Source organism: Sitodiplosis mosellana, unplaced genomic scaffold (genome assembly GCF_009176505.1).
Source record: "Sitodiplosis mosellana isolate CC-2019 unplaced genomic scaffold, AAFC_SMos_1.0 Smas_scaffold_6150, whole genome shotgun sequence".
Taxonomy (NCBI): Eukaryota; Metazoa; Arthropoda; class Insecta; order Diptera; family Cecidomyiidae; genus Sitodiplosis; species Sitodiplosis mosellana.
In genome coordinates this window covers 569,042-592,634 of record NW_022601391.1, presented here as the reverse complement: position 1 = coordinate 592,634, position 23,593 = coordinate 569,042, and the positions used below count along the sequence as shown (strand labels likewise).

The window sequence follows — 23,593 nt, the reverse complement described above, 5'->3', positions numbered from 1 at the left end:
TTGGTGTTTGACGTATGTGACTTTACACGGTTGCATTGCTTCAACAATTTCAAACTCACTGAGGATGGAAGCATTGCTTCCAAAATGTACATCTGAGTGTAACTCGATAAAGTGTATCATTTGTTGAATCAAAACAATTTTTCTATTAAATAAAATACACGATAAAACCTCAAAATTAAAAGATCAATTTGATGTAAAAGCAAATGATTCATTTGATTTAATTTTCGTAAATGAAATGTAGAAAAATACCCGATTCACTGGTAAGCAACGTGAAAATGTCGATACGGATGGTAATAACATCTGCAGTACTGAAGATTCTGACTATTTTACGCCCGAAGATCCGCACACCACAATATTGAGCCCCCTCTGTCCCGATAAAGTATGGAACAATTAATATATTTACTCTGATTTCGTTTTAGTTTTTTTTTATTTTTCATTCTCTCCTCCTCCTTCATGGTGATTGCATGTGTGATCTGAATTAATTAATTAACCTAATACATTTTTTTCCTAATTTTTAGTTTTAATTTTTTTTTTTGATTTAAAACAAAATATTTTGTTGAAATAGCATTTATTTTATATTTATCCAAAGGAAAATGGAAATTCAATTGAATCCCTTCTAATTTGTCAATTTCTTAAGATTTTGAATGCAGCTCTGATTATTTTTCGTAAATATTTGCTTACTAATTCGTATGTCTGAATTATTATTATTATGGTTATCGAACAACTAGCACTTGAAATTTCAAATGGTAACGACTGTTTTTGGTTTGGTTTTTGGAATGGCTTCAAGTAAACATGTAAATATTATTTTAATGAACAAAAAAAAAAAAAAACACACATACACACAACAAAAGCGGCAACAAAAAATGGCGTAGACAATCATTTTTAGTAGTTTGTAGCAAAATGCTTGCGATTTGCAAATCAAGCAAACCGTTGTAAATATATATTTATCTTATTCATAATTTGTATCGAATAAATATTTGCTTTAATTTATTTCTTGATTGGTTTTAATACGATAATTACGATTTATTTCTAATTTCTAATTTCTTTTCTGTACATATTGAGCTTAAGTTTCTTCGTCTTATTGTTGTTCTGGTGATTTTGTTGATTTTACGAACCAAAAAAAAAAATAATCTATTTCCCCTCGATATATTGCATGTGTCCGTTCTGAAGAATAAGGGTAATGACAAGACTAGATCAAAGGAGAGTTTATCATCATCAGCAGCACCGTCTCCATTGGTCGCACTCAAGGAATCTTCTTTGCCAGGTGAAAAAAATGACAAATTCCCAAATTTATTAATTTTCTCACGATTTTCATCATAATATTTTTCATTCTCAATGTGATTTTATAACTACAAAAACAAAACTTATTTTCGAAACTAAAACAAAAATAAATGCTCTTGCTTTTGTTTCAGCAGACAGTCCATCAAGTTCGGCCGATAGTTACTCATCGTCATCGTCGACGCGTAAACTTTTATCGGCTCCATTGCATGAATTACAAATAACAACAGCAGCTACGACCGCAACTATTCCGACGCCATCACTGGCTGCCAGCCGTATTATTGATATTAAAGTTCGAGACGATAAAAAAATTTCCATTGAAAAAGCGGTCGATGTTTGAAAGACAACAATAAAAATAAAACATGCGCCATTTTCGAATGGACATAGAAATAAAACAAAAAAACAAATGAAATTATATATATTATTAATAATAATAATAATAATAATTATTATTATTATTATTATTATTGAAACAAAAAGAAGAGGAAGAAAGAGAAGAAAAAAAAGATCAAAATCACCCATGTTGATAGTAATTAATAAATTTATTCGAAGGAACAGCGAATGAATATTGATATTTTTCCATTTAGAAACGCATTTTGTGTGCAGTCTCATAAAAAACATTTTACTCTTTTTATTTAAGAAAGAAAATCATTTTCCGTTTATTTTGATTTTTATTTTTCTTTTCGTTTTATTTTTACAAATAAATTGACATTATACACACAATAAAAAGAATGCTGACGCCTCTTAATATTTCTTCTCATACTTCTCATCATTAACACTTATTCATACAGAAACAGTCTTCAAATGGTGGAATTGGGAACAATTTCTCGGTTTTTCATTCATGTCGAACAGAGTTGTTTTGGATGCTGTGACCATTGGCCGTCGGCTTTGCAAACAATTTCGAATACTTTTGCACTAGCACATGAAAATATCACCTTGTCGGAGAATAAGAACGAAGTTCCATGAATGATTCTTGCTTGTTCCGGTAATTCCGGCTTTGAACATGAAACTCCTATGCGAAAAAAGAAAACATAATATAAAATCGAAACGATTCGATTGATATAAAACTCGCATCATTACTTGAACAATTCGAAATGCTGCGTGACCATGTTCCCGTGGCCAGACACTGTACAAACGGTTCACCTTTAAGTTCGTAGCCACGATTACACTTTAGTTGCAACTTTTGGCCATAGTAGTATTGGCTTTTGGAATTTCTCGATTGGAATGATAGCTCATTCAAAGTCGGCGGCTTTTCGCATGTGATTGCTGGAGAAAAAAAGGTTTTTATTCAAAGAAAATTTATTCATCAAACTTCGGAAGTTTTCTTTTAATTTATTTTCAGAAAAAAAAACCTGAACATATTGATTTTAGGAATCTATCTACCGCATACCTTCACACTCAATCTGTTTGCCACTCCATTTGAGCTGTTCATTACACTCAAAATACTGCATTTGATTGGGTTTAATTTTGAAGCCTTCTTTGCATTCAACATAGGCGCGTGTGCGAATTGAAACCGGACCGATCAAATAGAGTCGATCCGGTGTTTTAAAAAGGATTTCATTTTCGGTTTTAATTTCACTGATATAGATATTCGATGGAGTATCCGGTAAAGCTTCCAATTGACAGGTTTCGTCAACGGATTCACTTTCCAATATCGCGGCAGTTCGCAGCGCGGTGTTTTGTTCACTAAACTGCTCATCACTCTCTAGTATTAATGGAATTTTTGTTGTGTCTGGTGCATCTGTAATTGGGCTAGTTATGGTTTTATCGGTTAAAACATCTTCATTTACCAGTGAATCACTTTGAGCAATTGAATTGCCCACACTCGTCAATTCGATAGTCACTTTGGCCGATGCTATGCTCGTAACTTCATTATTGTGAAAATCAAGTTGTGAATATTCTTCAAAGGCCTTGGATGCCACGCGTATTATGTAGTATTTCAGCTTTTGTGTGATATTATCGTCGCTGGGTGGTGGTTTTTGCAAAAATGATACATTCAAATTTCGATCGAATAGAATCGTATCGATGTACAGGCACAATACAAAACGGTACGCATTTTCCACGGTTGATGGCATCCGCTTTTGCACTGACCCATTCCCGCCATACAATATAAATGGAAATAGACTTTCGACATTTAATTGATAATCCGGTTTTGAATTTAATACTTCCTCGGCATGTGCCAAATGTGTCAGCAAATTTTGGTCCATATGCTTGAAATCGCCACTATCCGGCAGCTCAAATATCGTGAGATCGGTATAATTTGATGGATTTTTTAGAAGCGCACAAAGTAATGGTTTCATTTCCCTGTTATTGCAACCATGATAATAAAGTTGCTTCAAATCATCCCAGAAATGTTTGTCCGGAAGATCGTTTACTTTGAATGGCTTTGGTGTGGGTGCTATTGTTGTTGTTTTTGTTGCTGTTGCTGTTGTTGTTGATAGCTCAACATTTTGTGGCTGCGTTTGAACTTCACTTCTTGTTGATATTACAGCCGGAATTGTGTCGAATTGTTGGGTGGCCACTGTTTTCGTCTCGACTGATTGACGCGTTGTTGATGAAGGTGACGCTTTAGGTTTGACTTTCGATTTTGGCTTTTGTGTTAGCTTGGATGTTGGTTTGAATATTGCTTTCGGGGTTGAAAGTGTTGGTTTGGCGGTGATGGTAGCTCTTGGAGTTGTCGTTATTGGTGTTGTTGTGGTCGTTGGAATCGGAACACATTCGGGCACAGGTAAATCCCATGTTCCACTATCAATGCACGACAAAAATCCATCGCCTTTAACCATTGTCTCATTTTCACATTGTACCTCGACAAACGTCCCCATCGGATAATTTGGCTGATTATCAGCTATGCGACCATGTTCATTCGCATAGATCAATCGACCGTTTTGCGGCGGATTCAATTTCGAGCATTTTATCAAACCTAACAATATCGATTTGAATTAGCAAATCTGCAATGACTTTAAATCACATTTAACTTAAACAAACGAAAGCATGAACTATGTTTTACTTAAACATTCTGGTTGTGAATCAGACCAAGTGCCGTTGTTGAGGCATTGCCGCACTTTAACTCCATCCAAATAGTAATTGTCATTGCACGAATACTTCGCAACTTCACCAATCAACGTTTTTTCCATGGTGATTTGACCATTCAATAAAGTTGGCAAGTGACCGCAATTGATACCTATGATAAAAGATTAAAAGAAATGAACGACATTTCAATTTTAAATATTCAATGTTTTCTCCGAACACGGAAAAAAATGCGAAAACTTCGCCTAGCTGGGCTATTGTTAAACTTTGATCCGAATATTTTAAACTGAATAGTCCCAGTGCTTCCTTACTTCGGCAATATGGAATCGGTAACGACCATTTTGAGGTGCGTAAACAATTTCGTATTGCAGGCCCTTGTATTTTGTATCCCTCGGCGCAATAATGAAATGCACGATTTTCAAGATATCGAATGTACCCGTTTTTTAGAACCAAATTTTGTGGACAGTGTCTACAGAATGGTGATCTCATTATCTGCCAGAGAAGAGGATGAAATGGGTTTTGAATTTTTTTTAAATATGGATTTTGTAATGTAAGAAATCAAACGGAATTGATTGCTCTTTTTCAAATAATTTCTCATTCCATTTGCAGTGTGAAAACTGAAGTTACCTTCACCGCACCATAGATTTGTGATTTAAAATCGGTCCATGTGAATAGATCTCCTTGATACGGTTCGCACGTTGTATAGAACTCAAACATTTCCTCGGCGCTAATTCGCCGACTCCACACATCCATGTATGCAATGCGACCAATAAACGATTCGGAATCGCTAAAGCTACTGCCAATACTATCCTAAAATACAAATAATTAATTGTACACGCATCAAGACCATCTTCAAAGTGAAATCTCGGTACTTGTTCTTGTCCGACGACAACGGTGCCATTCGCTTCAATCAGTATGTTTGCGCTCAGATTGTTGCCCGAGTCACGTAAACTGCCATCAATGTAAATGTCATATCTGCCATTCAGACTGGTCCATGTGACGCAAATAAAATGCCATTCGCCATCGTTCAATGTGATGTCAGTGATGATATTTTTGCCATGCACGTACAAAACGATTCTGCAAAAATTGCGAAAAGATGAAGTATTGATTTCAATTTATAGGTATCTGCTCTCTCTCTCTCTCGCTCTTTTACCCATTGTAATCAGTCAAAGTGAACATGTTATCGATTGTATCCGTAGCGTATGAGAATATGGTACCATAGTTGAACGAATCATTTGTTTGAATCCATGTGCAAAATGAAATCTGCGTAGATTGAATTTTCAAAAGAAAAAAAAGAACAGAAGAATCGATGTGAATATTATGAATTTGGGTAAATGATTTGTTGGGTGATGATGATTTAGAACCTCGTTTAAATTGTTTGCTGGCCCATTGAGTTTGACGTAGTTGTGAACACCTGGTTTTACAAACTCAAGGAGATAATCAGGCGAGACGAATGTTTCACAATTGGTGCCATAGAAATATGGTGGACATTTGCATGTGTATTTATCATAAATATTTTCATCAATTTCCTCATTCGAATGTAACAGACTGATGTTACGCAGAGCAAATGGTGTGCAAAAGCCACTGCTTTTGCATGGATTCGATTCACAGGCTGATTTGATTTGTGTACATGTGCTGCCCTTCAATCCTTTTGGGCATACGCATCGATAACTCCGCCGTGTCGCACCCAATATCGGTAAATCTACACACTTTGCATTTCGATGGCACGGCAAATAATCGCACGGTCGCAGATGGCACCGGCGACCGATGATGCCCGGCGGACATTTGCACACAAAACCATCGGCTGAATTCAAACACTGACCGCTCTCGCATGGATTATTCGAGCAGAAATTCTGACGAATTTCACATAGTTCGCCGGCAAAACCAGGCGCACACTCACACACTGGTTTTCGATCCGTTTCGATGCATGTGGCATAATTGTTGCAATAATCATTCGAACAACTACTTATTTCGATTTCGCACGTATCACCCGTAAAGTGATCGGGGCATTTGCATTGGACACTGGTGCCATTGACTTGAACACATTGGCCATTGTTGTGACACGGTGCAGATATACACAAATTCAACTGGTATTCACAGTGCGAACCTGCAATTGAAATGAAAACCAAATGTTCAATCATATTTATTGCTTGGAGTTTGGCGATTAAAATTTGGTGCTTAAAGCACTCAATTCAATCAATTCTCTGCTGAATCCAACGTTCAAATAGAACAGCATTTCTCTAACCTACCTGTAAATCCATCCTCACACAAACAACTGTACAAATGGTGATTTCCGTTTTCTTGCACACAAATACCGTGCGGTCCACAGATTCCGGTGTTTATTCTACAAATGTCACGCTTTTCCTCAAAGCAATTTTCAATGGAAATTGCACCGCGCGGTGATGTATGACCTGTCGGGCACTGTATACATTTGTTCTGATTGAAATCAGATTGATACTGTGCTGGTGGACATTTTCGACAGAATGGCATCAGACTGTTTTGAACTTTTTGATTGGCACGCAATCGAGCTCGGGCCATAGTCCCAGGCGGGCATTGATCTAAATCGAATAATAGAATATAAAAACGCTTGGCTGAAATTTTCGTTTCGATTTGAAAAGAAGAAGAAGAAAAAAAACAGTTCAATACCAATGCATTCTTCCTTTACTTTTGCGCCAAGTTTCCGGGTTGATTGATATTGGGGGCATCGTTGACATTCGACTTGACCATCTTTGGCATTGTATGTGCCAAGCTTACACAATTGGCAGCTATTCAATGTTCTATTGTGGAATGTTCCCCGCGGGCATTGAACTGCATTGTCATATTGGCATCGACAAAAAAATAAGATGTTTCCGTTTCATTCAATATTTTTATGAAGACGGCCATTGAATATTATTTGCGAAATCTCAACTTAATGGCATTTGTTTAGAAAAAATGGTGAAAAAATGGTCATTGCCAAAATGACAATGAAAAAAAACTCACCGCAAACACTTCGCTTCAGCACCGAACCACTACGGCACAGTAGATTTTCTTCCAAGTTCAAGTGTTTTACATTGATTCGTAGCGAATACAAACGATTGCGTAGTTGTTCATTCGTGTGATAGGTTTTGAGCTCTTGCTTGACAATTTCCAAATTTTCTGCACGTGAAAGACTCTGATTCCATAAGCCAAGTCCTCTTGAAATTTTCGTATAGATTTTAATTTTCATATTTCCATTATTTCTGGTCGTTGGTGTGACTTGCATTCGACTTGTATCACGTTTCACAACACTGTAGTAATTGCGATTGGTGGTGTCATCATTTTCATCTGTCGCTTCATCGAGGTTATTTCGAGCAATTTCGTTGCAATCCGGTATTTCCGATACAATTTCACAGTTTTCCAAATCTTCACACAACTGTTGACTGAAAGAAATCACGGAAATTAATTCAACAGCCATTGTGATTATCCCTATCCCAAAAAGAAACCAATTCTGCATGAATTTAATTCGTTTCTTACCGAATCTGTGTTGTCAATAGATTTTGTATCATTGCAGCCGTAAGATCTGAGCTATTCTTGCAAACGGCCACATCAACATCAAGTGTGATGCTGAACACTTGTTCAATGCTGTCGGGCAGTTCAACTTTGGTGCAATCGAGCAACGGATCGTAGGCCCATTGTGGATTATCATTTTCGCATAACAATCGAATATGATCAGATTGTTCGTCATCGCCCTCATAAATTGTATAGCCAAGATCACAAATGATATCGCACCATGTGTGCGTTTCATTTCTCGCGCACAACGACTGACCATTGCCCGGTGAACCGAGTGTATTGCACACGGATGGTTTAACAGTCACATTCAAACTGCAAGTATTTTGATTGCCCGACGAATCGGTGGCGATGTATGTGACCACATGCATACCAATACCAATGTGACCCGGCTGGATTGTCTGGCTAATAATCACATCGATATTTGAATTATCATAAATGATCGGCGCGTCCCAATCGACAAACGTTCGATTATCATTCAAATGATTTGAATTGGGAATGAAAATCTCCGGCGGACTGATACAATTGTCGATATTTGGTGGTGTGATATCCAACACAGTGATATTGAAATTACATTTGGCTTTGTTTCGAAATGTATCAACCGCAATATAGCTAAATGTATGATTGCCCAGTGTTAATTTAACACCATCTTCCTTAACCGATGGTTTCAGCCAATAAGTAATGTTGTCATCGGAATTATCTGCGAAAATAAACGAAAGTTATTTTTGTTTTTTTTTTTTCGAACAAATGACAATTTTGAAACAATGATTCAGCAAATACACACACACACACACACACAACTCACCGGTTACATTTGGAGCTGGGAATATTTTTACGATAGCAAAATCGTCATCGTCAACCATTGGAACGAAAAAATCTTGTGGACAAACTAATTTCGGAGGCGTTACATCTAAAAATGAGGTCGAGCAAAAATTCCATTTAAACAAACAGATTTTGTTTTTTATCTGTTGCTCTTTCAATTTTTACACGTACCAACGCATTTTGATAGTTTGCTGCGATTTGACCAAATGCCCGATTTTTTTCCACTGCACGCTTTAACCGCTGGACCTTTGACTTCGAAGCCAGGATCACAAATCAGAGTACAATTCGATCCGTGCACCACTTTTTGATTCGTGCAATCCGTTGGATCATAGCGTCCGAAACTCACTTCTGGCAATCCGGAGCACAAAATTTCTGAAATATTTCCATTATAAAGAACAGATTTGAGACGAACGTTTCGGTTTGAAAATAGCAAAAAAAAAACCAAAGATTTTACGCTTGCATGTCGTTTGCAGGCCATCCCATTTGGAAAGCGGTAAACAGTTGCGTGTGGCCGAACCAATCATATAGAAACCAGGGCCACACTTGAATTTACAATCCGTATCGATTGGCATGAGTTCAGTGGTACGAAGCTCTTCATCATCATAGAATTGCATGAAAGACTCGTTGCGAGGCGTATAGTCGAAGAATAGATTCAAATCGTTATTTTTGCATGTGGCCATCCCGTAGAATGGTACTGGCAGCTTGGGGCATGTTTTCACTAATGGAAAAATTTGAAATGTTCATTGGAATTGTAGGCAATTCAAAGCATTTACTTTCTACGGTTTCTGATGAGAAACCTTTCTGCATACTCACATACGCATTTCGCTTCAACGCCTGACCATGTTCCATTGTCTTGGCAAAGGCGAATACTGCTGCCGATCAATTGATAGCCCGATTTGCAACGTGCACCACAAGCTGTATTCAGCACTCGATCGCAACCCAGCGGATGTTTAACAAAATATCCATTCTCAGGTGGTTGCAACATTGGGCATCGCAATACTTCGCAACGATTATTTACGTCAGCTTTGAATCCCGATTTGCACACACAATATGATGAATTCGATGCCGGAAATTCGCTGGTGATATGATTTATATCGGGACACGGTTTGCACAGACTCCAGCTTTGCCAGTAGGTGCCATTCGGACAAACTAATCGAAAATGGTTTGGAAAAGGATTACTAATTTGGACTCAATCAAAAGAAGTGTGTTTTAGGGGAAAAAAATGCACGATATCTTTACGTTGACAATTGTCCGTTAGACCATCTCCATAGTAACCAGGTGCACATAGGCACGAATAGTGTCCGGATATTGTGGAGCAAGTACATTCCGCATTCGAATCACAACAAGATGATCTACGGAAAACAAAAACATGCAACTTCATCATTTAAACAGATAAACACACAGAACAAAAAGCATGCAGCAAATGCCACACACTCGACAAATGATAAGCGGCTGAATATTTACGTTCCATTTAGCTGGTTTTTATCACAGAGTGTGTCACACAGCGATCTATTTTTAATGCGGATGGCGTTTCCGATTTTGTAATCTATGTGTGAGTGCAAAACAAGCATCGTGAATTAAAAAATATATATATAGTAGCATGAGTGAATGTAAGAGGCCGAAGTATTTGTAGCATAGATATTACCCGTGTGCAGTGCCTTTCTCGCCAAACTTTCAAATTGAGCAAAACTGTCCAAAAGAAAACTGTGCTCAACTCCCGGTTCGCTTGACAATTGATTTAACTCGGCAAAATTGCCCGACTGAATGCCAAATGTAATGATGGTGACGTTGTCTGCTTTCAGTTTTTCAGCTATTGGCAATGGATCTTGACCATTGGAAAAGCCGTCCGTAATGAGGCAAATAATTTTCTTGCTATGCCGTCTAGCTTTCGCTAAAATACTCTGAAAAAAATGACGATAAAAATGTGAATAAAACTAAATTGCCTACACGCCAACCGGATGAACTGAACCTTTGCTTGTTTTAGGGCATCAGCTGTATGCGTTCCGCCTCCAGAAAACTCAATTGCCGGCAATTGAAAGTTGAGCAATTTGCATTTGTCATTGTCGGGATCCGCTTCCGATATGTGATCCACTCGTCGAACCTTCATTTTTTCAGAAAAAAAAGTAAACATTACGCATAATCTTTCGTGGAATTTTGATTCGCCTTGCGAAATAGTTACGTACAATTTTTTCTTGTGAACTAAATGTCACAATGGAAACTCGTGTATAGTTGAAGCTCACATTAAAATCGCTTAAGAATTTCGTTACAAACTTTATTTCGCTGCGAAAATTGGATTTGCCCACACTTGAACTGGAATCGATTAAAAATACAATGTCCATTTTCTTGTATTGCTGCCGGATCCGATGGATAGTTCTCTTTAACACGGCACTTAATTCTTGCACTTTGGATTCGGCGGCAAGTGCATCATCGATGCCCGCCACTATTTTTATTGTGTTTTCAATCAACAACGGTCCGACATTTGTTGTGAACTCATTTTCAGGTAAATCGGTTACATTTGCATACAGTTCATCTGAAGCGGCAGCATCATGATCCCAATCCAATTCATCGTCCAATTCAATGGATTCATCCACATTGTCCGATGATGATAAACACAAACATGAACGTATACTTATGCCGAACAACAACAAATACATTCGAAACAAATTCATATCGCCACCACTTGAATATGCCACAAATCACGCAGAAAGAGAGAGAGAGAGAGAGAGAGAGAGAGAGATATGATGAACACGACGAATTGAATTCCGCCAATCAACAATTTCACCTTCTTTTCAAAACACTAGTTTCGATTATGTTTGGTACTCATTCTTTTGGCGTGTGAATTTTCGATGAATATTGATTTTGGCCGGTTTTTTTCTTCGTCGCAGAAGGAAGACACCAGAGAAAAAACTCACTTTCAATTGTTTTGTCGTTACACACATACACACACTCAAAACAATTGGCCCGTTCCAATAACGACCGACTAAATACAGCGAACTATGCTAATAAACTGATAACTTACATTTCATCCCGAAGCAACGAATTACAACAATTATGTCGTTTGGGCCGGGATAGCATTTCAGCATGCTACAAATTAACGCTGATAACATTCATTCAGAAAAATCAAGCGCATACATTTTGAATTACGTAATTTGTAATCGGACCAGCGTTCTCGAATTGAAGAGGAAAAAACTGAAAAGAACAACAACGCGCTATGATTAACCGCTTCGTTTACGGCGGAGCATCAATGAAACAGCTACGGAATATATTTGCTGTTTTACATTCGAAACAAGTGACAAGTGACAAGTGACAAGATTACTTTCATATCAAATATTCCCCTTTTTTCCTCTCTTACAAATGATTTTCGTTCATATTTGAATCCAGAAATGAGTTTCATTTGAAATATTCGATTGCTGTGTGTCGGCATACAATCTAGGGGGAAAGATCAATTGGTCGTACGCTATTATCTATGTTATTGGTTATTCATCGTTATTCATTGGTATATTGGTGTGAATTGGTCAAATAAATTGAATATTCGTGTCAATCGTGTACATTTAATGTGAACTCAACATAAAAATATAGAACAATAGAGACCGATGTACGCCGATATCTGCCAATATACAGATAAACGCTTATTTTTGAAAAATAACAATACATCAGCGAATTCGTTTAAATTCACGTTAAAGTGCCACGTACTTTTGGTTAAAGCGCTGTACCTAACGCTATACTTCTACTGTATCTGCTTCTTATATCAAACGAATCTTCGAAAACTGATTATGCATGAAATAAAAAATTAATAGAAACCAGAATCTACATTTATTTTTAATTACTATTTTCTATAAACCTAGCTATGAACAATCACATATGAATTATCCTACGAAATTATGTTTAGTTCATGACAATTGATAAAGTTTAAGTGCCGCGTACTTAAGATAGTACTTAATTGCCGTAGTACTGGTCTAGAAATAAATGACACTAGAAATGACATGATAAGTTTGCTGATAAATAAGTACTTAAGTACGCGGTACTCGAGCAATGGCCTAAGTACGCGATACTAAAGCAATAGCTTAAAAGCGCTTCACCTAAATATCTTTACCAATTTTAGTACGAAATATTGGTATATCGGCGAAATATTCAAATATCGGTTAAATATTTGTAAAAGGTCATGGAATCGTTACAAATTATCATTATTTGTTATATTGAGGCTTATTCAGAGGAAAAAAAATTGATCTTTCCCCCTAGCATACAATGATTGCCCTTCAATGTACTCACATTTGGAAATAAAACCAAAAATCTGGACTTCACACAGTATACGCGATCAAGACAGTATTTCCATCGAGTGATTTGCGCGCCATAATTTTTTTCTTCTTTTACTATGCATATATTCAGCATTTTGTGACAAACTTATTATTCTCCCAATATCTCCTGCGCCAAAATACCAGAATAATGTATTTGCTATGAAAACATGTTCAATGACACACTGTTTATTCAGGCTGTCTATTAGTAAATCCAACAGAATTCAAAAGAGTTAGATCTCAATGTGTGATCGCATAAAATTTGAGGTTTATGGTAATTTGAAATTTTCTATTTTCAATGTTTTCTATAACTTTACTGAAGACAGTTTACTCTTATCTCTTATCAGTTCTGCGTTTTACAACCAAAATATTCCTTTGATAAAAAAGAGAAAGAATTTCCAATAGTACGTATCATGCAAGTAATTGGTCGATAAATTGCATGCATTTAGAACAATAAAATCTAACGTATACGGTTCGTATACGGACACGGTATCTATGGTCGATTGCATGTTGATTGATGCTTGTTTGATTTATTTTTCATTTATACACACGTTCAAGCGACACATATAGCTGTTACGCATTATAATCTATGTAGTCAGGATGGCCGAGCTGGTCTAAGGCGCCAGATTTAAGCTCTGGTTCACACTGTGAGCGTGGGTTCGAATCCCACTTCTGACAAATGGAAGCGTTGCTTCTTTTTTTTCTCAAACAGATACCCATCGATCATAAACGCAGAATTAAACACTTGCAAAGATTTTTTTTCCAAATTCAACTTTTTATCAAAATAAAAATTTCCGCAATATAAACTGGCATAAAAGCTGGTAACTTGTCCAGAATGTGACATATTACCGTTTAACGGAGAAAAAAATTTGTCAGAAGTGGGATTCGAACCCACGCTCACAGTGTGAACCAGAGATTTCATTTTCTTAAATCTGGCGCCTTAGACCGCTCGGCCATCCTGACTCATGACAGACAATTGTGTCACTGCCGCTTTAAGCAACGTACAGCGACACAGCGACACAGCGCGTGTCAATAGCAAACTCATTCAGCTTTGTTTTTACTATAATCGAATTTTTATTATTGTCGTTTTCAATTTCAATTGTGCACAAATGTTATTACTCATTTTGAGTCTAAACTCGGTTATCTTATTGATGACGTTTAATTCTGATAAAAAGAATCACATACTTCAGATTAAATACCCTAGAGTAATAGGTTGAAAACGAAATCAATTCTTTGAAAATGTACAAACGACATCAACAACAACAAAAAGTATAAGTAAATGGAATGATTGCGAAATGTTACGCGTCAATCCGCTCTATTTCAGCTACTGTAGAATGTGCATCGTCTTGAGCATCCGCCCATACGTGCATTCATGCAATACTTCATTCATATTTTTATGCTTGATTCACCGAGTTTCTGTGACAGTAGCACATAATTATTGCCCGTTTACGCGAATATTAATATGTTTTTGTCAATTTTATTTTTTCGCTCGGGTGTATGCGAAACAAAAAGCAAGCAAATTCAATTCAATTGACTTTTCGCCATTTCACATGCTCAACGAGCACAAGTGGTTATTGACATACAGTTGCTATAAGTGTATATCTAGTTTGAAACAGCTGTTCAACAATTTGAAAGCAGTTTTAATGTCAATAGCTCTATTGCCGACACAGGCCATCAGGTTGCATCAACTGTTCAACAGCTCAAGTGACTCGGTTTCGAAACACTTTAGCTCGTAGATTTTTTTTTATTCGAATCGACTGAGCGGATTTTTTTCTGTTTATTGCCAAAAATTTGATTGAATCGACAATTAATTGAATTAAATAAGAAACGCATATCACGCTGTTTTGCGTTGCTTTTGACAACAACGACGACGACGACGACGACGACGACGATGACAAAAAATATGCGTCCATCCAAGCAAAAGAAATTCTTTGGCACCGTATTACTCATTTCCATTTGTTTTGATTGTAATTTGAATTGAAATTGATATACATCAAAGCCTATAATTTTGGTTTGCCACATCGAATTGACACAAATCCAAGAACCGCAACATTGTCAATGTCAAAAAACAACGAAACCACTAATCCTTTCGCAAAGAACCAAAGAAAAAATAGATACGAAAGGCTACCTTTCTAAAATGCGCAAAAAGTCAATCTGATTTGCAGGCTAAATGTGCTTCAATCCGACCTCTTAATCTCTGGTTTTCTGGTTAGAACCCAAATCAAATCAGCATCACTTTACTTTCGAATTAAAGGTATGCGTTATTCTTTTTCGCCGAATTTGCAAGCCACCTTTTGATAATACTATGTTTGATGATAGAGTAGTCAGATTATAACAAATATCTCGTTATTGTTCTGTGTACTATAATTATAATTATTGCGAATCTATTAGATCTCGTATTTCGAACAAACAAACAAACAAACAAATATGTATGTGTAACAATTTGCGTCGAAATTCTTCTCTCTTATTTTTTGCGCCCCCTCCGGTGGCCCGCATGGCAATTGTTAAGATTTTTATGCACGACAGCCCGTAGACTATACCGAGCGCAATGAACTGTGCACGCAAATTTGCCAAAAATGTTCAATTTACGATCAATAAAGTGGGATTGAGCGAAATTCAGGTTTGATACACGTCGAGAAATTGCGGATAATCTTGAGTGTCATCACGCGTGTGTATCATTGTTTGATACTGGATTTGTGTGATTGTTGTTTTCTGACAAATCATCGTGTGTAATTTCGAGCCATTCCAAAAGAAATAAATTCCGTACGCAGTAAACTCGGCTATTCATTCGTTCGCAAAAGTTTGACCCGTTGACCACGAACAGTGCATAGCAATATATACATTGAAGATCATTTTACATTTACAACATTTCAAAGTTCAAAAGAAGAATATCCAAAAAAGTTCCCGAAGATAAAGATAAACGATACGATACGATACGAGATAAAATCAATAGCAATCAAAACAACATCAGTGACTCCAATTCTAACTTCAAGTGCAATAAATCCATCCCGGTAAACAACAATGAAGTGGTTCAGTGTCTTGTTTGTGGCATTCATTTGGATGTTATTTGCCGTTGGAAGCATTGAGATGCATCCACGACCACAGCCAGAGGTGAGCAGCAAATTGAAGAGTGTAAATGTAAAACACCATCAATAACTATTCTCTTTCTCTCTGTGTTCAAGTGCGTACAGTTCAAGTGGTACTGCAATTTTTGTACCAATTGTTTGGTCGACATACATTCGTTTTTGGTATATGAGTGACCGACGATGCTGTACGCGCGCCACAACACAAATAAATTTCCTTTATTTAATAGGTGTTAACATGACTTGATTCATTATAGTTTTTTTTTAATCCAGTGTTTTTTTCTTTGTTCTTCTAGCTACCGGAGAATATAAATAACGAACATTCCATGGCAAGTCCTTGTTCAAGCCGAAAGAGGAGATGTTTTTAAAAATTAATCGAAATATGAGTATGAAGAAAAAAAATCACGCCTCTGACAGATGATTTTGCTTAGATTACATCAAATGGAATTCATCTGATCAATCAGATATCAACAACAATAATTTATTTTTCTTATATTTAACCGAATTTGTTCCCCATATCTTATTTTTCAACTTTTACACACACTAAGTGTGACGGAAGAGTGTTACAATTATTTATGTTTTTCCTGCAATAAAAGCCAATAAATCAAACTCCAATATTAAATTCGCTGTTTTCTCACCTTTTTTTCTTTTTGTTAAATTCTATAATAAATCGGTATGCTAACAGTGTACTGGACCATAAAACAAACGATTGAAAAAGATTAAATGATTTACATTTCCAAATTATTCAACTTTCTGCATCATCCAAATCAGACGTCCTAATATATCGCATCAATAACAAAAAAGGACAACTCACGCAATCCAAACCAAGCCACCATGACAATGCAACAATTGGAAATTACATAGCCGCTCCTCCGCTGAAGCAAAAAAATTCATACCAATGATAATAATTAAAAAGTAAAAATTGGTTTATTATTTAAATTGATTGGCATCATTTCCAGAATTAACTACTTATACAGATACGTTTAATTTTTGCTAAAAAAAATTGTTTCTTCTTCTATGGAATATTTGTCATCTAATCGTTAACAATTCGATCGTCGAATCTCCTGATTTCTACAAAAACAAAATCAAACAAAAGAGAAAAAAATTAATCATAACATGTCGCAATTGCTTTGCAACAACAACATCATCATCGTTATCGACAACAGTTTGGTTGGATTGTTGCATTAGCTGCCTAGAATTTTGTTTAGATCGTCTGGAAGAAATCGTTTCATATCCTCTAAATGTTGAAGAAGTTGTTTGCGGCTGTTTTCATTCTGTGCAATTACCACTTGCGGTAAACCGTCCATTGAGATTTCATTGCAGATTTTCAGCTTTTTTTTCAATTTCAAAATCATGTCCACTATTTCAACTTCATGTCTGCCCACGACCCATTGCTTTAGATTCTGTACGAAAACAAACAAAGGAAAATTAAAATGTTATGTTTTGAATAGTGAATATACGAACCGTATTCGAGAGTGCTTGCATTTGTAAATGTTCCAGTGTTTGGGTTAATTCGCGATGACGCAGTTCATACCAGTCTAGAAAGTTTTTCGATCGAAAGAAACGTTTGTATAAACCAGACCAGTCACCTTTTAACGGTGACGTGAGCTGCGGACCAGAATGTTCGAGTGTGGCCAGAAAACAGTCTGGCTTGAATTGATTTGGAGGCGGTGCGGCTCGGAATGCCGATATATTCTTTTGTAATGGCATCAATGATGCCATATATCGTTCCAGTGGAATCATAAAACTTTGCGTCAATTCGAGTAAATGACGACGCAAAATGGCCGATTGCACCTCGGCCGGTCGTTGTTTCTTCACACCAGCCACCAGATTTCGAATGATGGTTTTGTCTTTCTGCAGATATGGCTTATACTGTGTGTAAACGCCAGGCGGTGTGTCCAGAATTTTAGTGAAAATTTTCAACTTTCGTAAACCCTGTTGTGTGAGCATACCCGAGGTAGACGGATTGTTTGATGCATTTACACCTAAATTCGATCCTGACAAAAAAAGGGAATAGATGAAAATCGTTCGAATGACCGATTGTTGTCATGGTTTTTTTTGTTTATCCAATTCCAGTGTGAATACAAAAATCAAAAATCCATTCTCACAAAACAAACTACAGATTTACGGGCAATAACATATTATTAACTATACTTAATAACATAATAATAACGGCGGTATATTTGGTCCAACATAACATAATAATAACGGCCAATATGTTTATTAACATATCGACATATTATCTTAATAACGACCAAAAAAATCGCAAAAAAAAGTTTCATGTAAAAAACATGTCAATTTTTTTCAGACGAAAAAATGTTGAGAAAAAAATGTGTCTTGCAAAATTTGACATAATTTTTGTATGAAACTTTTGAAGAAAACATGTTTGACATGTTTTTTACATGAAACTTTTTTTGCGATTTTTTTGGTCGTTATTAAGATAATATGTTATTATAATGTCAAATCTTTAATAACGTTATTAAGATAAAAAAAATCCCAACATAACATAATAATAAATATGTCGGGCAAAAACATATTAATAACATATCGAAAATGTAAATCTGTAAAACAAACACTCTACTTGTCATTTAGATTGAAAGAAACAAATGATTCATTTACCATTATTATTGTCGGCCATTCGAATGAGGTGTGGCCAATGTTGAAGTGTCTTTGAGAAAAATGGATTCGTGACACCTAGGATAATTGGCACAGGCCCTTGTTGGCGCTGTGTAAATTCTTTGAATTCGCTATCGTGGATTGTAAAATATGGTCGAGCCTCAGCCGCATATGGCAATGGAGCTATTATGCTGTGGGAGAAAACAGAAGAAGCGAATTTATTTCGAATGTTTCAAATGAATTAAACGTTTGTTGTCATTTATTCTTTTTTTCGTACCTCATGAGTGATTGAACCATGTGCGAGCAATCGCTGGGTGATGTGGCCATTACGACAATAGGTTCGGCGGTTAAAACGAGTTCCCACAACAGATGCGTATACGATATCACCGTATACAAACTTCGAAAAATATCGATTTCCGTTGCGGATGACAGACACATCACGGATGTTTTGGCCATTGACTGTTGTGCCGCTGCTATTCGCAATGGTCGCTCAATATTTGTACTTGCATCGGTATGAGTATTTGCTGATTCGTCTACTTTATTATTATCACTGTAATTTTCATCAAAATAATCGTCTAAATCCACATCGGCCTCGTCACCGCCGCCACCGCCAACACCACCACTCTCATTATTATCATTCTCATTCTCATAATCATTTGCATTATTGGCACCGGTCGATTTACTAGAGTTGCTATCACATGGCGAATCAGGCTGTTTTTTTAGTTTTTGAGCTAATAACATTTCCTTTGACTGCTTATAACTATCTAAAATATCTTCACGAGACAGAGTAATGTCTGTGTTGTTGCTAGCCACCCTCTGCTGATCACTATCACTAGATTGATTCAGGTCATCGTTTTTCACACTTGACAGTTCATCATCGCTCGTTGAACTGGCCAAATCAGCGGCGACTGGAACGGCAGCGGTGACGGGCTGTTTCGCTTCGTTTGACGATGTCAAATCGGGCGATGAAATTTTCAGATCTTCATGTTCTTGATTTGGAGCGTTCGCTGATGAGGGCGTTGACAATGAATATGGCTGTTGCAAATTGGCTGACGTCAAACTTGGAATGTACGTTTGAAATTGAGTGCCAAGCAACGGCAACTGTATACATTCACCGGCTTGCAACGACGGCCAGTTACTAATGTCCAAACATGCATTATGCAAGACACTTTCACCACCAGCAAAGTACTTGGGTGCAATCAATGCCAACACTTCATAGAATAAATTGACAAACGGCAGCCGTGACAACAGTATTACACTCTGAAAAGTAAAAGAAAAAAGAGAACGAAAAGAAACTGCGTCAATCATTTTCAGTTTTCACTCATGATAAGAGTCGAAGATGCTAATGTCTGTTCAGAAATGAAACGTACCTTCTGAAAATATCCTCGAGGTAATGACGAGTCTTTCATTTGGCGGAAATAAACGAAGCCCCAATAATGACCTACGTCTGGGCGCTGATTCGTTTGACAAGTCAAGCTAAAACGTTGCAGTTCCGGATTTAGCATGGTATTTTTCGTGCCCGGCGCGACTCGTAACCTTATATGAAATTGCGTATCACCAATACAACCGGAATTTGAGTCGGGAAATGCCAAATAGCAAATGTTCAGTTTTTCCTTCTCAGATAGTTCTACTGATGCTGGATAAATGGCCTGAAAATGTTCGAAGAAACATCGTCATCAATCTCTCAATAATTGAAATGAAAGTTTGTTTGTACCTCCATGGCTTGACCCAGCTCCAGATCAAATGTAACCACACATATACAATGAATCCACTCGGATAAACGTTGCCATTCCTTGGGCTGTAATATTTCCTGGTTTGTTCCATTGTTTTTCGTTAGATCCATCGTCGCTTGGTATTTGGTCGGTTTTTGTGTGTTTGTTTGACTCTTTTTTTTCCTACTATTTTACAAGTTATTTGAAATAACTATGGTGCAGTTTAAAAATTCATGCCGTCGATAGAGCGAACAAAAAACGAGATTAAATGCATTTGAGATGAGCCCGCATGTCTTCTCAATCCATTCACCTGCGCCGATTGAAATCTATCATTCAAATCCAGAGAGGAGAGAAAAAAGAAGATGAACAATAGAAACGAAGAGAAGAGAAAAAAAAACATGGAAAAACGACACCGGTTCAGTGATATCGTTCAATGTGTCTTTTCTCTCAGTGAAAGTCTTTGTCTATCTCTCTAACGCTGAATGTTTCAACGAATTTATGAAAATATAATAATGCCGAACCACTTGTTTGTCACATATCTAACTCCGACCAATGGATATGAATAGGTAATTACTCTTTAAGACGCAACACACTTTGAACTTTAAATACCCTGGCCATAATAGGCTTCAATTAACATAGTCAAGAGCATAAAATCCAGTTGGTGTGTGGATATTTTTAGGAAGCACGTTCCGTCAAAGAGCAACGAAACCAAGCAAACAACAAAAACAAAGAAAGTGTGACAAAAGCAACAACTGAAAAAAATATACGAGCGAAATGATTATCGGCAAGCAAGTGATTTGTGTGAATCTTTTAAGTGTGTTGTGCGATTTTGAAAACCAAAAAAAAACATCGTACAAAGTACATCGGCAAATCGTTTGCATGCCTGTAAGTTTCAAGGTAGCTTGCTCTGCAAGGACAGTGAATGGAGCATTGAAATTGTTTATCAAAATTTCGCAAATTTATTGAAATTAAGATAAAATTTACAAAAAGAAAACATCACACTAATACACTATCAATTCGAATAGATAATATCAGCCAAGAAAAAAGGGGGAGAAAAAAATGTTGTTTTTGTTATTGTAAATTGTCTGCGTTTCACATACAACACAAAACATAAATCTCTCATAAAACCACCAAATTTTATTTGTTCAATGAAATTGAACAAATTTGACAATTTACGCATAGAAAACATTCGAATAAATATAGCGGATTCAACGCACTTACAAACAAATAAAGAAACAATTTCACTATAAATACGAAGAGCACATTACAAAACTTTCCTTTTGATACTTCGCTGTGATTATTTCTAATTTAGTATCGCTGATGTTGAGAGACTGACATTTCACTTGATGTCTGTGTGTTTTGATGGTTCGGTCCGGTTGGGTTTTCGCCATATTACGATGTTGGTACGCGTGACTGTCAAACACTCGTACCGTCTCTTGTACGTAAATCGTAAACAAAACCCAAGTTGGTTAGTACATGTGGTGTGTGTGCGCAAGAATTTTGTTTCGCATTTCTTTTATTTTCTCTCCATCGTGTTTGTATGCACATTATTGGTTGGACTTCGACCAATGCGTTTGGTAAATTGAGGTAATAAAACTACCTTTTGGGTGTTTCGTTCTGTTTTTGGTTCTGATATGGTTGATAACAAAAAATTTTGTTTGATTAACAGAATGGCAACAAATACCGGAAAAATTAAGGCGATTCTCATCGATTTGAGTGGAACACTTCATGTTGATGATGATCCAACATCGAATGCTATTCAAGCCTTGCAAAAGTAATGCTCATCCCCTTCTCGCACATTCGATACACAAAATAAAACGGTTATTTTTTTTATGAATCGAAATTATGATGACCGGTTTTAATGGTTTGTAAATACAACACATTTTCTTCATAGGCTTCGGTCGATAAACGATATTCAATTGCGTTTTGTCACCAATACGACGAAGGAATCGAAGGAAACGCTTCTGCAGCGGCTACATCGTATCGGCTTTTCATCCATTAGCAAAGATGATATGTTTACATCGCTGTCGGCAGCAGTCCAATATGTGAAAACGAACGATTTGAAACCGTTTTACTTGCTGACTGAAGATGCGAAAAAGGATTTCGGCGAGCAAACAACGGAAAATTCGTCAGCAGCGACAATGACAACAACAACAACAGCAGCAGCAACAGAATCGAACGATGATGGTAACGAAAACTCGGTCGTCGTTGGATTAGCGCCCGACAAATTTGTTTACGAAACCATCAATGAAGCTTTTCGGTATGATTTTTATGAGTGGTGGAGCGACGGAAACAGTGGCAACGAAAGCCACCCTCTTCATTCAAATCCAAACCCAATGAGATGGAAAAATATTATTTATTTCTCTCATTTTTATTTTTATTTTATTTTATTTTATTTTCTTTCTTTATCGGTATTCTTATTCTTCTCTGGCTGAATAAATATGATGAATGTCAGTGTGTTGATGAAGGAGAACAGTAAATTGATTGCGGTTCATGAAGGGAAATACTTCAAGCGTGGCGATGGTTTGGCTGTTGGACCCGGATGTTTTACACGAGGCCTTGAATATGCATCTGGTAAAACGGCCACAGTGATTGGTAAGTTTGTCACAAGCAAAACTTCTTTTGTTTTGTCCGCTATTTTTATTGAATCATTGCAATATTGCTGGTAAGAATATTTACAATGATTGCAAACAAACTGTAAGAAAAAAAAATCAAAGTTGTGTAACAATCGTTAAATTGCATTTCATAGGGAAACCAAATCCGTATTTCTTCAATTGCGCCATCCCAGAGGGAATATCACCGCATGAATGCTGCATGATTGGCGACGTGAGTGTCTCTTTTGTTCCACCAACACTCTCTCTCTCTCTCTCTGTTTTCATACACACACATTTGCACGCACACTCGCGTCACGAGACTCAACATCGACCGAACATTCAGTAAATTTTCCATATTTCAGCATATTCTGGAATGACATACAGATGCAAAAATAAAATGCCCATTTATGAGTCATGAATAAATTATCACATTTAACCTACAACAAAACGACCCGCTTTAACGTTATTGTTGTAGACAGGCTAACGAAGCTTCATCTCTATCTCTCTCGCCAACTATATGTACACATACGTATTTGTGTACACAAACACACCATATTAACGTTGGCAATGTTTTTAATGACTATTTGCATAAAATATTAAAGACGACAAAATATCCCCGGTGAAATGAAGAGAAAGAACGACAA

At 36.8% G+C, this 23,593-nt stretch overlaps 4 protein-coding genes, 1 long non-coding RNA gene and 2 other non-coding genes across 10 annotated transcripts in view; 4 read left to right on the top strand and 3 right to left on the bottom strand.

Moving 5' to 3' along the window:
• LOC129573956 (probable E3 ubiquitin-protein ligase MGRN1) overlaps positions 1-1,685 on the top strand; it is a 14,776-nt gene extending 13,091 nt beyond the window's left edge. Inside the window, exons 7-9 of the mRNA XM_055455168.1 lie at positions 242-379; positions 1,171-1,264; positions 1,416-1,685. Of these exons, the coding sequence (XP_055311143.1) occupies positions 242-379; positions 1,171-1,264; positions 1,416-1,618 (435 nt within the window). The 3' untranslated portion in view covers positions 1,619-1,685. The remainder of the gene's footprint in view (positions 1-241; positions 380-1,170; positions 1,265-1,415) is intronic.
• A 244-nt stretch (positions 1,686-1,929) lies between these two features.
• On the bottom strand, positions 1,930-11,624 carry LOC129573955 (sushi, von Willebrand factor type A, EGF and pentraxin domain-containing protein 1-like). Its single transcript, XM_055455167.1, has 23 exons — positions 11,435-11,624; positions 10,836-11,331; positions 10,622-10,753; positions 10,298-10,553; positions 10,117-10,198; positions 9,892-10,004; positions 9,466-9,801; positions 9,107-9,370; positions 8,824-9,024; positions 8,636-8,740; positions 7,798-8,530; positions 7,285-7,703; positions 6,952-7,113; positions 6,555-6,863; positions 5,670-6,412; positions 5,459-5,568; positions 5,178-5,382; positions 4,933-5,115; positions 4,617-4,797; positions 4,286-4,459; positions 2,669-4,198; positions 2,359-2,544; positions 1,930-2,290 (listed from the first exon to the last, which is right to left on the bottom strand). The coding sequence occupies exons 2-23, from the start codon at positions 11,319-11,321 to the stop codon at positions 2,118-2,120; spliced, it is 7,083 nt and encodes a 2,360-aa protein (XP_055311142.1). The 5' UTR covers positions 11,322-11,331; positions 11,435-11,624; the 3' UTR covers positions 1,930-2,117.
• A 1,914-nt stretch (positions 11,625-13,538) lies between these two features.
• On the top strand, positions 13,539-13,622 carry Trnal-uaa (transfer RNA leucine (anticodon UAA)). Its single transcript has one exon. It is a non-coding gene; the product is annotated as a tRNA-Leu (tRNA).
• A 192-nt stretch (positions 13,623-13,814) lies between these two features.
• On the bottom strand, positions 13,815-13,907 carry Trnal-uaa (transfer RNA leucine (anticodon UAA)). Its single transcript is given in 2 exon segments — positions 13,815-13,859; positions 13,870-13,907. It is a non-coding gene; the product is annotated as a tRNA-Leu (tRNA).
• Positions 13,908-14,980: 1,073 nt separating this feature from the next.
• LOC129573954 (uncharacterized) lies at positions 14,981-16,649 on the top strand. The gene is made up of 2 exons (XR_008688650.1): positions 14,981-16,055; positions 16,324-16,649. It is a non-coding gene; the product is annotated as an uncharacterized LOC129573954 (long non-coding RNA).
• A 286-nt stretch (positions 16,650-16,935) lies between these two features.
• LOC129573952 (protein DENND6A) lies at positions 16,936-21,706 on the bottom strand. 3 transcript variants are annotated; one of them, XM_055455164.1, is made up of 7 exons: positions 21,573-21,706; positions 20,358-20,681; positions 20,014-20,292; positions 18,921-19,903; positions 18,647-18,834; positions 17,492-18,024; positions 16,936-17,430 (listed from the first exon to the last, which is right to left on the bottom strand). In XM_055455164.1, exons 2-7 carry the CDS (start codon positions 20,484-20,486, stop codon positions 17,212-17,214), a joined length of 2,331 nt encoding a protein of 776 aa, XP_055311139.1. In that variant the 5' UTR covers positions 20,487-20,681; positions 21,573-21,706; the 3' UTR covers positions 16,936-17,211. The 3 variants fall into 3 exon arrangements, with proteins under 3 accessions (XP_055311139.1, XP_055311136.1, XP_055311137.1); XM_055455161.1 differs by having other exon boundaries at positions 21,577-21,706; XM_055455162.1 differs by lacking the exon at positions 21,573-21,706 and adding an exon at positions 20,877-21,548.
• An 80-nt stretch (positions 21,707-21,786) lies between these two features.
• The window catches only part of LOC129573953 (haloacid dehalogenase-like hydrolase domain-containing protein 2), a 5,873-nt gene continuing 4,066 nt past the window's right edge, over positions 21,787-23,593 (top strand). Inside the window, exons 1-5 of one of the 2 annotated variants that reach the window (XM_055455165.1) lie at positions 21,787-21,942; positions 22,025-22,129; positions 22,250-22,615; positions 22,811-22,950; positions 23,105-23,181. In XM_055455165.1, coding sequence (XP_055311140.1) covers positions 21,896-21,942; positions 22,025-22,129; positions 22,250-22,615; positions 22,811-22,950; positions 23,105-23,181 — 735 coding nt within the window. In that variant the 5' untranslated portion in view covers positions 21,787-21,895. Of the gene's footprint in view, positions 21,943-22,024; positions 22,176-22,249; positions 22,616-22,810; positions 22,951-23,104; positions 23,182-23,593 lie in introns of those variants that run through there. The other variant, XM_055455166.1, reaches the window with a different exon arrangement.